The 12,989-nt window shown below is 41.2% G+C and overlaps 1 protein-coding gene across 1 annotated transcript in view; it reads left to right on the top strand.

Annotated features, from left to right (window-relative positions):
• Window positions 1-12,989, top strand: part of LOC126234704 (glutathione S-transferase D5-like) — a 35,496-nt gene that overhangs the window by 18,214 nt on the left and 4,293 nt on the right. The window contains exons 4-5 of the mRNA XM_049943448.1: window positions 2,424-2,562; window positions 10,033-10,194. Coding sequence (XP_049799405.1) covers window positions 2,424-2,562; window positions 10,033-10,194 — 301 coding nt within the window. The remainder of the gene's footprint in view (window positions 1-2,423; window positions 2,563-10,032; window positions 10,195-12,989) is intronic.

Below are 12,989 nucleotides of genomic sequence, written 5' to 3'. Positions count from 1 at the left end.
TCGAACCTGCGACCGTAGCGGTCGTGCGGTTCCAGACTGTAGCGCCTTTAACCGCTCGGCCACTCCGGCCGGCTGTAGTGAAACTGTTTCGTATTTCCGCCAGCTATTACACCACTGCATTGAGGGAGTATCGCCGACTGAAAAATCGAGGAGAGGCCCGATGCCATCATGTGGTTTTAAGAAGATAACGAAATTCGAAAACACGGGTGAGTTTGGTGTGACACCCGGAAGAGCAAGGCGTCTTATCCCAATGGAAGCTGTTGACGAGGTTGCTGTCGCTGGTAACTTGCCATGCAGCAGGTATCCAGAGTAGAGCTATTGCTCGTGCAGAGTCATGAGCACTCTTCATCCCATGGTCAACAGCACAAAAGTTTTGAGGTCTATTTTACACAGGTTCCCAGGTCGAGACGGTGGAGCAGCTGAATCTCATGATCCGCAGCAACAATCTTAATTTACTCATCGTTTCTGGTACGCATCGAAGCTGATGACATGTGGCCGGACAATATTCTATGGAGCGACAAGGCACATTTTACACTACAAGGAACACTGAATACACAGAACTGTCGAATTTGGGGTACTGTTAAAACACTTGTTGTGCACAAAGAGGCATTGCATACGCCGTAAGTGACTGTCTGCAGTGGAATCAGAAGCACCTTTATTCTCGTTCCGCTCTTCTTTGAAGAGAATACGCCCGGAGGCCCTGTCTGCACGTTATCGAGATCTCCTTGTACAGCATGTGCTTCTTGCTTTGGAAGAGCGCATCTGTGTGGAAATCACTGTCTTCGTGCAAGATGAGGCAACTCCTCATGTCACTCGCCCATTGAAAGATCGGCTTAACGCAACCTGCCACCAACATGTTATTTCCTAAGGCTATTCAAATGAATGGTCTACAACATGACCTGATCTGAATTCACGTGACTTTTGGCTCTTGGGATATCTAAAAGAAAGCGTTTGCCAGGGACACGTTCGGTCTCTATTTTATCTGAAGGCCAGTATACAGGAATACATCGCTCAGATTCCACCGAAACTGCTACGAGCAACTGTTGATGACGTCGTTTTACGGATGCAACAACTCGTCTCCGGTGCTCATATTGGGCGAATTATGTAGGCGGCGGTTAATAATAAAATCAAAATAATGCCTTTATCATCTGTTTGACATTTCCTGCCCACGTGCCGTTGCTAATCCATTGCACATGGGCCACCGCAGCGCCAGATTTGCACCTGGTGGCCAAAACCGGAACTAATTTTTTCCCACGTAAATCGGTTTCACTTTAAAGCATTAGAATATCTAACAAGTTTCGCTGCCAAGCGATAATTACAGCCCACACTGAACCTCTGTGAGTAGCTACGCTTTAATTATAACCACCCAGTACATTTTCCATAGCCTCGTTGAAGTGGAATTTGCCTGAAATAATTTAGGCGAACTTGTAAAACTCAAAGGAACCTGAAACACCTAAATCTGAATGGCTCAACCAATATTTAAACCTTTCTGCTCTGGAATACTAGTCGACTTTCTTAACCACTGTTCCAGTTCAGTCGACCGTATTAATGCAATCTCGTATATTATACATACCACCGCCACTGGTCCATAATGTGAGCAGTACGCACAAAATACTCGTAGCTTCCTGCACTTGACGCAACATATCAGCATGGACTACCGTAATCTATAACAGATACAACGTCTCGTTAGATTACCAGCAATAAACAGATCGACTGATATGCCCTTGGTACTATTTTAATTAATTAATTATTTGAATTAATGAGTCCTGTAAAAAATCACACCTCTGCTCAACTAACTCTAAGAGGGAGTTCAGCCCTAATCCAGTGGATGTACTGTCTGCTGGACGTCTGTTATTTTCCGGTGGTGAGCTGCTTTGAAGGGCTATTTTTGTTATAACTGATGAGCTGCTTCATAGAGCTGTCTATTGCGATGAAACACGCTCTCGTCTCGTTTCTGCTCCGTAAGTGGCTAGAATGTCCCATTGTTTCCCTGTGATGACTCCGGTCGTCAAAAGCAAACTGCAGTTGCTCTAAAGCAATTAATAACTGAAGTCAGTACCACCTCATCTCCCACGAGTCACAGCGATCTCCTCATCTGTCCTTGATAAATCATTAATTGTTCCGTTACTGTGTCAAGATTGAATGCTCTATTCTTTCACACTAGCTAGCCTGTCCACTGTCCTCTTTGTGTCATTATTTTTTCTTTTTGGATTTACCATCCCATACTTTTTGAAGTTCCACTGCTGACGTTGCCTTATGGCAAGGTTTCCACTATTCATAGGTCACGCAAAATACACATTATAAAAACTTGTTTCCACAAGATTTTTCCTGAATTTTCTGTAGTAACAATGACAAGAAGTAGATCTTTAAGATATTAAGTTGAGTAAAAGGATTACTAACAACATTTTCTTTTTTTTTAATAGTCGTGCCATCGCCATGTACCTCGTCTCCAAGTATGCAAAAGATGACTCTCTCTACCCTAAGGACGTGAGCAAACGTGCTCTCGTTGACCAAAGGCTGTTTTTTGACCAGGATCTATACGCCAGATTTTTGAAAGTATTCGTAAGTACCTATTTTAATATCATTTCACTAACAGTATCTCGTTCCTTTGCATGTTTCAGAATTCAAACATTCCAGGTGTTAAGAGTGTAAATTTATCTGGATTACGACATAACAGTACCTGCAGTTTCTCACTACAAGTTTCACTCGCTATCTTTGGTATTACCCATGATCTCATTCCAGAAGTTACGTTCTACGTTAAGTTTCATGTCTGCAGAATAAAAATCGTTTTGTGCAACACATATTCTGTCTGATCCAAGGTATTCGGACATCCCTCTGTAATGTGGTACTGACCACTAGACGTCACGACAGGTCGAGCTGATAGTTTAAAAGGAGGAGTTCAGTGTTGTCCGTGGAGAATCAGTAACAGCAGAATGGATCGGTCAGAAGAGTTCGGCGACTTATGTCACTGGATGTCATCTGAGTAACGGATCCGTCAGGGACATTTCAACTCTTCTGAAACTGCTCAAGTCAACTTTTGGTGATACGACTGTGAGTTGGAAAGACGAAGAAACAGGCACAGCTAAACCAAGATCAGACCTAATTTACTGATGGGTAGGAGCCGTCGAGCATTGCGGGGAGTTGGGAGTGGTTACCAAAAATCACTTGAAATCAGTGGCAGGAATGAATCATGAGTTCGTAAGTGATATTACCAGTCTGGCTACCACAATGACTGTGCATAAATATTTGGAAATAATGAGATACAACGGTCCAGCAGCTCGTCATAAGCCACACGTTCCCGTAGTCAAAACTAAACGAAGGTTGAAACTCAAAGTGAACAGAGCGAGTTGACACGGTGGTTAACACAAGCATTCGGGAGGACGGTTCAAACCAGTGTCCGGCCATCCAGATGTAGCTTTTCCGTGATTTCCTACGTCGCTTCAGGCCAATGCCGGGATGATTCCTTTGAAAGGGCACGGCCTACTTCCTTCCCTAATCCGATGGGGCCGATGACCTCGCTGTTTGGCCCCCTACCCCAGATCAACCAACCAAGCTTGAAGTGGCGTAAAGAGCGACACCACTGCACAGTGGATAACTGGAAACGAATAATTTGGAGTGATGAATCACGCTATGCCCTGTAGCAGTCCATTGGAAGCTTTTGGGGTTGGAGACTGCCTGAAGTACGTTACGTGCCGTCGTGTGTAGTGTCAACAATGAAATGCGGAGGATATGGTGTTACAGCACTGAGATGTTTTTCGTGGTTAGAGTGCGGTCCTCCTGCTTCATTTATGAAAATGCTAAATGCGGAAGGACAAGAACACATTTTAAGGCATATGCTGCGAACAGTAGAAGAGCAGTTCGGAGACGCTGACCGTTTGTGTGATGACAACACCAGCTGTCATAAATCAGCATCTGTGTGGCAATGGTTTGTGGACAGTAACATTTACGAGATGGACTGGCCTGCCCAGAGTTCCGACCCTAACCCAACAGAACACCTCTTGGATGGGTTAGAGCATCTACTTCGCTCCTGACCACGACGTCCAACCTTCTCTGGTTTCGGCTTTTGAAGAAGAGTGGGCTAACATCTCTCCAGAGACATTCGGACAACTTGTTGAAAGCATCGCAAGTAGAGTTCAAGCCGACATAAAAGCGAAGGTTGGACACACCCCATATTAGAGTCCACTAATGGGTGACCGGTACTTTGCATTAGGTAGAATGTAACTGACAGTCTCATCTCCTTTATACTTTTTTACAAAGTTATCTGCAAAAACTGTCAACAAATAACACAAATTTCACTATTATTCTTCAATGGAAAATGTTAACAACATAGTACATAAACCAACTTACGTTCCAAGATGACTTATTGACGTCATTCCACCCACACGTAAGTAAAACGTAAAATAAAATCTTATAGCACGTAGAATAGACGTAGATAAAATGATATGTAAATGTAATGTCAACACGAACACTTGATAACGGCACACACGCCGAAACAAGCTTGCAGTGAACTTATGTAATGAACAAGAAATAAACAATTTGCAGCTAATTATGTCAAAAGTATAAAGAATGTGTCATATTAGGACCCTAGGCAAGCTGCGGGGCCACCAGAGAAGAAGTTATTTAATATGATGCTCTCATATTTAAGAACATACACAAATCGCGGAATACCCTGCTTCGGTTGTTATTCGATGAAGTTTTTAACTATTAACAGCGTTTCTAAATCAGATATTTGACTGTAAGGCGCACCGAGCAACGGATATAAGCTCAGATCACAATTTAGCAATGCAGAACAGTCCAGAAGAACCATTGTGGAAGGAAGTGCGGGAGTGAACTAGCGAGGAATTATGAGAAACGTTTGAAGCTAGTGGATACTGCGATAAGGAAAGCCCAAGTTAGACAGTTCCGTTGACTAGGATTGGAAGTCTCTAAAAACAGCAGTCACAGATGTTCGACAAAAAAACGTAAGTTCAAACAAAGTAACTGCGAGGAAACCTTGAGTAACAGGAGAAATATTTCAATTGATCGACGAAAAAAGAAAATTCAAAAATATGAAGAGAAAGCCAGTAACACAGAAATAAAAATCACTTAGGAATGAAATAAGTAGAAATTACAGGAAAATCATCGCGAAATGGCAGTAGGGAAAGTATGAAGAAATCGAAAAAGAAATGATCATCGGAAGGACTAATTCAGCACATAGGAAAGTCAGAACAAACTTCGAAGAAATCAAAAGTAACAGTGGTAACATTACGAGTGCAATGAGTATTCCACTGTTAAACGCAGAGGCGAGATTGGAAAGGTGGAAAGAGTACATTCACGGTCTATGTTAAGAAGAGGAATTATCTGATTACATGATGGAAGAAGAAATTGAAGTTCATATAGAAGACATATGGAATCCAGTATTAGTCAGAGTTTAAAAGCACTGTTAAAGGCTTGAGATCAACGAAGACAGAAGGCAGAGATAAAATTCCATTGTAATTTCTAAGATCGCTGGAGGGAGCGGCAACCAACTGATACTTGTGTTGTGTGTATAATCTATTAAACAGGCGATATACTATCAGACATTCGAAAAAATATCAACCACACAATACCTAAGATAGCAAAAGCAGGTAAGTGGGAGAACTATCATCGCATAATCAGCTTAACAGTTCATGCAACCAAGTTATTGTCAATACTATACAGCTGAATGGAAAAGAAAATTGACGATCTGTTAGATGACGACAAGTTTGGCTTTAGGAAAGGTAAAAATGCACCAGGGAGGCAGTTCTGACAGTGCACTTGATGAGGGAATCAAGACTGAAGGAAAATAAAGACACGTTCAATGGGTTTGTCGGTCTGTAAAAGCGTTCAACAATGTAAAATGGTCCAAGATGTTCTAGATTCTGACAACCATAGAAGTAAGCTACAGAGAACAACGTGTAATGTATAATATATACAAGAACCAAGAGGGGGCGATAAGATTGGAAGACCAAGAACGAAATTCTCCAATTAGAAAGAGTGTACGGCAGGGATGCAGTCTTTCGTCCTTACCGTTCAATCCTTACATAGAAGAAGCAATATGGAAACAAAAGGAAGGTTCAAGTGCGTTATATGAACTCACATTGGAATGATATCAATGTATGTTTCACTGATCGTATTGCTATCCTCAATGAAGGAAAACAAGAATCACAGGATCTGTTGATTGGTATTAACAGTCTAATTAAGTTCATCGGATGGGATTGACAGTAAACTGAAACAAATCAAAAGTAATTACAAGAAGAAGAAATGAGAATAGCGAGAAGCTTAACATTAGAATTGGTGATCACGAAGTAAACGAAGTTAAGTAATTCTGCTACCTTGGAAGCAAAATAACCCACAACGGACTAACAAGGAGGACATGAAAAACAGACTATCACAGGCAAAGAAAGCGTTCCAGGCCAAAAGATTCTGTTAATATCAAAAGGCCTTAATTTGAAGAACAAATTTCAGAGAATGTGAGTTTGGAGCACGACATTGTATGATACTGAATCATGGACTGCGGAAAAACCGGTGAAGAAGAGTATCGAAGCGTTTGAGGGATGGTGCTACACACCAATGTTAAAAATTAGGTGGTCTGATAAGAAATGAGGAGGTTCTCCGCAAGTTGGCGAAGAAAGGAAGGGACAGGGAGTAGGATGTGTGTTCAAGACATCAAGGACATAACTTCCATAGTGCTAGAGGGAGCTGCAGAGGGTAAAAACTGTAGAATAATATAGCTTCAATATATCCAGCAAATAACTGAAGACTTTGGATGCAAGTGTTACTCAGAGATGAAGAAGTTGGATCAGGGAGGACTTCGTGGAACGCCGCATCAAACCAGTCGGAAGACTGATGACTCAAAAATATATAATTAATTAGCACCAACTAAAATTTTCCCTCATAATCAAGTTTCCGCAACAGTGGTTTTACTACTGATTTCTTTCATCACCTGCTCTGAACTCTTCACGTCACACTATATCAATCTACTTAATGTTTGAAATTCATCAAAAACATCGTTTAATATACTACCAGTTACTTCTTCCCATCTTCTTCCACAGTCGGCATTTTACTTGCAGTGCTCTACATAAAGTTTCTAAATTTTCATTTTTTGCCCATATGTGATATTTGTTGGCTTCTATTTTTGAAAAAGGTTTTTCTGCTTTCACTAACCTCTGACGGTTTTTCTACTTTGTCGATATTGAAAATACCACCCGTTCTGTTTAATATTTCTTCTTAATTTCTGCGAATTACGCTATGGAATCTACAGACTCTAGCACTACTACCTGTTCTCCTGCTTCCTATAAAACAGTGTCTTCCTTCCGTTACTGCGTCTTCGATAAACAGTTGAACGATAATGATGGTAGGTTGTAACTGAGCTGAACATCCTAGATAACACGATGTCATATTCCTTGATTTTTCTAATTGTACTGCTTCCACTTCTTTACTTTGTATTACTAGGCCATTACTATGATTTTATCTCCATCCTTATTAAGATCAGAACATTTTATCCACTGTACTTTTTAGAGAAGTGTCTATAGATTCAAAATTGGGATGAATTAGTCCTGGTTTTTATTACCTCATCCATTATAGTCAGAAATGAACACAGCAAAAGAGTCGCATATCAATCTGTTTTTTATTGCAGATCTTGCTGGATTTCAGTTACAGTACAGCCATCATCAGTGTGTCTAGTAGCGAGTCATATAGACCTAGAAAGCATTCTTAAACTTACCTGTGTCTGTATGACTCTCAACTAAACACACTGATGATGGTTGTACTGTAGCTGAAATCTAGCTAGACCTGCAATAAAATGCCTGTTAATACGCGACTTTTTGCTGTGTTCTTCCCAGATTGTAATCATTTCACAGTAACTGACACCCAAACCTCCAGATGTCAGACACCCAGATCAGTTCCAAAAGTTGTATGTTGATAGAGTATCAACCAAAACACTGATTTAGTTCGTGCTATCTGCTGTCGTCCAGTAGATCATACGTAAATGGTAATTAAAGGTATTAAAACGGTATTAAAAATACCAGAACTACGAAGCACAGGAAAAACGTATCTGTGAGTAATTGTTCGCAGATCTCGTGTGGGTAATTTGTTAGAGCGTTGAAACCCCACTGATGACAATATTTCTTTTTTTTTAACTGTTTACGCTTGAAACTGTTACATGTAATTTGCTCCACACACTTATTCGCATGCAACCATTATTGTGAAGCCTTTGTTCCTCAATGAATGACACTGTTTCTCTCTCTCTGTGTGTGTGTGTGTGTCTGATTGTGTTTGCATTTATTTTTGAATGTTTTATGTACTAATTATTGATCTTACTGTTTTGTTTATTTATTATTACTACTATTGGTTTTATTATTACTCTCATTATTATTATTATTATTATTACCATTTCTTCCACATGTATGATGCAGTTGTTATGTTATTTTTCTGTTCTGACTGTGTATTCTCTCAAACTACAAATGTACGCCACAGGTTTACTGGTTTCAAATAAACGAAGCGAAAGCAGACTGCCAAAAGAACATTGCTGTAAACTCCAAACAGCCCTTTTACATGTCATGTACATGTTGTCCCATACAACACTTTCATGCCTAATACAGTAAGAAAAATTATCATTGGAGTTTGAACCCAGCACCCTTGGTACGATTGTCCAGTGCTCTAGCAACTTCTCTACGGAAGCTATACAGGGTACTTACTCGCAGTTGTCCTTTTTCCTGTGCACCGTGGTTCTGGTGTTACTTTTAATTAACATTTACGCCCGTTCTGCTGGACGATAGCACATAATACAAGCTAAATCGGAGTTGTGGTTGATACTCTATCGACTTACAACGTTTGTTACCATTCTCAGTGTCTGGCATCTGGAGATTTGGGTATGAGCACAACGGTTATCAATCGAATCCAGCTTGACTTTATCCATCAGTAAACTGAATTTATAAGTTGCTTCTACGTCAAATATATTTTAGTCAAACCAAAGTGACTTACATCTTGTGTCTTCAGTTCTACTTCCAGTTATACTGTAAGACTCAATCAGCTTTAAGTGTAAAACGTCTGGCTTTTCATCCGGTAACTCTCATTTTTTCGACATACCCTTTTTTGATAAAGTAAGTCTATCGAATTTCTTTCAGTATAATGGAACACCTCTCGGTTCATACAATTTCAGTAGCACATCAAATCATCGACTGACAACTTCAGCAATTCCATTAGCACCTCTTCAACTCCCAGTGACTTTGTTGCGCTCAAACAATTCATTGTTTTGTCATTTCACTTTTTGATCACCTATTTTTCCCACATCAATGTACCTTTATGTATGTTACCAGACAGCTATTTAGCATCTAAGAGACTTCCACTCTGCTCCTAGCGCCTGTTGTTCTTTCGGCAGTGTTTAACAAATGCATCCCATTTCTCACCGTACGTTAATATCTTCAACTTTTACATTCATTAAACTGCATTAATTTCCCTTAGCCCCTCTTTGAATTTATTCTCAAATCTTCTTGGTTGATATTGTCGAAAATTTATTGGTTCTTCTTTGATGAAGGAATTTCAGAAAAAGCTTGTTTAGTAACTGCTTTAGTAGAGCTATTACTGGTAAAGTTACCATTTCTATCGTGCTGTGAAGGTATTGATTGCATGGTATAATTTGCATACGACCAGGATCCCTTTGTATTGCATGCCAAATTTCGATACCGTGTTAACGCTTAGCTTCATGCAAGAACAATTGAATTTTCAGTGAGGCTCTTCCCATCACATATTTCTCCTACTGCAGAATCCGATTTAATTTTGAAGTAGGTGGAATTTAATTTCAGCTCTATAACTACTTGACACCTAGTATTTAGTTACCTGGTTAGGACAACAACCCACAGTTAATTTTTGTGTTGTGTAAGGATTTCATTGAAATTACATGTTTTGTCTTATACGTTTCTCCACCGTTGTTGTTCATAATCAGATTTATAGCCCATTTTGTGTTTACCAATTACTTTTCAGTTGGAAGATCAGAATTTTAATCTAGGTTTCAACCAACTTTTTTGTTCACAGCTGCCAAAATTTCATGGCAAAGAAGTAGAAGCCAGTGACATCGAAAAAGCGAAGGATGGTCTGGAGACTCTGAACAGAATGCTGGACGGTAAACAGTGGCTGGCTGGAGACAGCGTCACCCTCGCAGACTACTGTGTTGCCAATTCTGTAACGTCGCTAGAGGTAAGGGGATATTTAACACAAGAAACGCGTACTGGTCTTTGTAAGTTCTTAATTATAACGTGTACAGTTGCAGAAAAATATGTATTACACAACACGAACTGCAAAATCTAACGCGAAAGCGCTGTACATCGAACATCAAGTGCGTGACGCGTGCCTTTCAAAAACAAATTGTACACAACTGAGTCATTACTATGACCCGTATGGCCATACCGAGGAACCAGAGAGTCGAAAACTGAAAGCGGCTAACTTGGATTGTCACATGTTAAAAAGAAGAAGGTGATGGGGCTGATTAGCAAATTAATATTCACACACGTCACGCTGTAGAGCGAAGGACACAAAACGTTACAGAGGAGCAACTAATGTTCTGAAGTTGATACAGGTAGATGGCTACTGGCTAGACAGCACCAGATCCCATGTGCTGAAATTAGAACCCCTAAATATCACGGTAGGTGCTCAAATACGTCGTGTTTCTGGAAAGTCAAGCTGCACTGGTGGTGGTTGCTATAAGATAATGACAAACAAATCGCAGATATTATGTAATCTGAAGGTGGTGGGGAGGGGGGGGGGGGTCAGAAACGAAAGCAAAGGGAATGAACTGATGATATCAGTTGCATTGGAACTTTTTGCGGAATCAGCGGCGGCGAGTGAAAATCTGTGCCAGACCGAGACTCGAAGACAGGATTTTCTGCTCACTAAGGAGTTGCGTTAACCACTACACCACTCGGACACAGCGCTCAGCGCAGATGTGTGGAAGATCTCGGTACGCTCCCCTGTCGATCCACATTCCCAGCCAGCGCCACCTGTCCACAGTCGCTGTCCATGTCCTTCATGCTCGCTACTCGGAGATTCCCGCAGGAGTTCGGACGTTAATGTGCAACCGCACTGAAGGTTGTGGATTCATTGCCCATCGGGGCGAATCAGTTAAGTGAATGCAGGGTGTCTGTTCTTTCTGATATTCATATAAATCGCAAATTATTTCGACAGGAGACATGTCAGGTGAATGTGGCCCGTTGTTCTTCGAAGAAAGTTTGCACATTCCTCATGACTCGTGTCAGAGCATTGTCGTATTCCATTACAGTACGTGAAGTTCCCTGAAAGATCACAGTAACTTGGACTCTAAAAACCTCCCTCAAGCAGTGTCGGATGTTAAGATTGTCATCATCAAGAAGTACTCGGTACTGTAGGCTCTGTCTGGTATGCTACTCAACAATGCTGAATGTCAGATCGTGGGCGACAAGTTAGCGTGGTATCACGTTGGCAGCCATCCCTTTAGGACAATTTGAAGTGGTAGTAGTCTTAAAACACTACACTTGGCCACTCAACAGACGAATGATGCTGCTGAGCAACCTGTTGCTCTCTGAGGTTTTTGAACAATATAGGCCTACGTGTCAATAAGTTCGGCCCGTTACAGACGACCTACGCCAAACCAGTGGTATTCTCTTCGCCCATGTTGGTGTGTGGCCGGTCACTCAATACTGCGGTCACATACTTAATTCTGTGCATGCTAGATGCTTCGTACAACCCTCTTCTATACATTGTTTCCATATAAGGATCACTATGGGTGCAGCACGCCCTGTGAGTACGTAAATTTCACGATAAGGTGAACCCATTTCCCATTCTACCTAGTTAGAGCTCATTCAAACGTTGATATGGCGCAACGAAGCATTCTGCCAATTACTTACAGATTAACCTTTTCTGCCGAATCATCTCAATAAATCGCTGACCTACCTGGTCACGACGTGCGAGCGCCATCTTTACGTGTACTTCATGTCACTGCAGACTTCATCTGCTGTTGATTCGGGTGATGCTTTTTCGGACATGCGATTTTTACAAACGTCTGAGTGATTGACAGTAATTTAAAATAAGATGTCCAGTAATTCATTCCTAAACATCGACCATGGCAGCCTGTGGATTTTCCACTGGCATATTAAATAATGTACAAAGTAGACTATATCATGTGAAGAGGTAGAATATGTAAACCTGCCCTCCCCATAGTGAACGAAAGGGACAGTTGCACCACTCTCAGTGTTTCTTATATATATATATATATATATATATATATATATATATATATATATATATATATATATATATATATATTACCCTCAACGTATCTTTAATATGATGTTGCAGCAACTTTGCTTAATGTACAAAATATTAGCCGCCACCTTAAAAGAGCTCACTGCACGGTTTAGAGCGCTGCGGATGGTGTAGAACAAGTACCAGCCAGTCGTATGACGGTCTACCACTGACGTAAGTTGTAGTGGACTGACAAGGCAGCCAGTCCACAGAGACGGGTAGCCGAGAGGGCACACGTACACACACGCCGACTGGCGCGAATTCTGGAACAGGATTCGTAATGAATGTGATAAAGAAAAGAACGTAGCTACTAGAACACTTAACTTTTATATCGTCCTTTGGTATACAGCAATCTTGATGAGACAAGTGAGACTATCTTGAGATACATGCAATGGTACAAATGGCGCCTTGCTAGGTCGTAGCCATTAACTTAGCTGAAGGCTATTCTAACTGTCTCTCGGCAAATGAGAGAAAGGCTTCGTCAGTGTAGTCGCTAGCAACGTCGTCCGTACAACTGGGGCGAGTGCTAGTACGTCTCTCGAGACCTGCCTTGTGGTGGCGCTCGGTCTGCGATCCTGACAGTGGCGACACGCGGGTCCGACATGTACTAATGGACCGCGGCCGATTTAAGCTACCACCTAGCAAGTGTGGTGTCTAGCGGTGACACCACATAAGTAATGGCTGTGAAATACTGTGTAAGCACTAGTAGGCTGTAA

This window comes from Schistocerca nitens, chromosome 2, assembly GCF_023898315.1.
Source record: "Schistocerca nitens isolate TAMUIC-IGC-003100 chromosome 2, iqSchNite1.1, whole genome shotgun sequence".
Taxonomy (NCBI): domain Eukaryota; kingdom Metazoa; phylum Arthropoda; class Insecta; order Orthoptera; family Acrididae; genus Schistocerca; species Schistocerca nitens.
The sequence above is the reverse complement of the archived record's forward strand: the minus strand, read 5'-3'. Positions and strand labels throughout refer to the sequence as shown.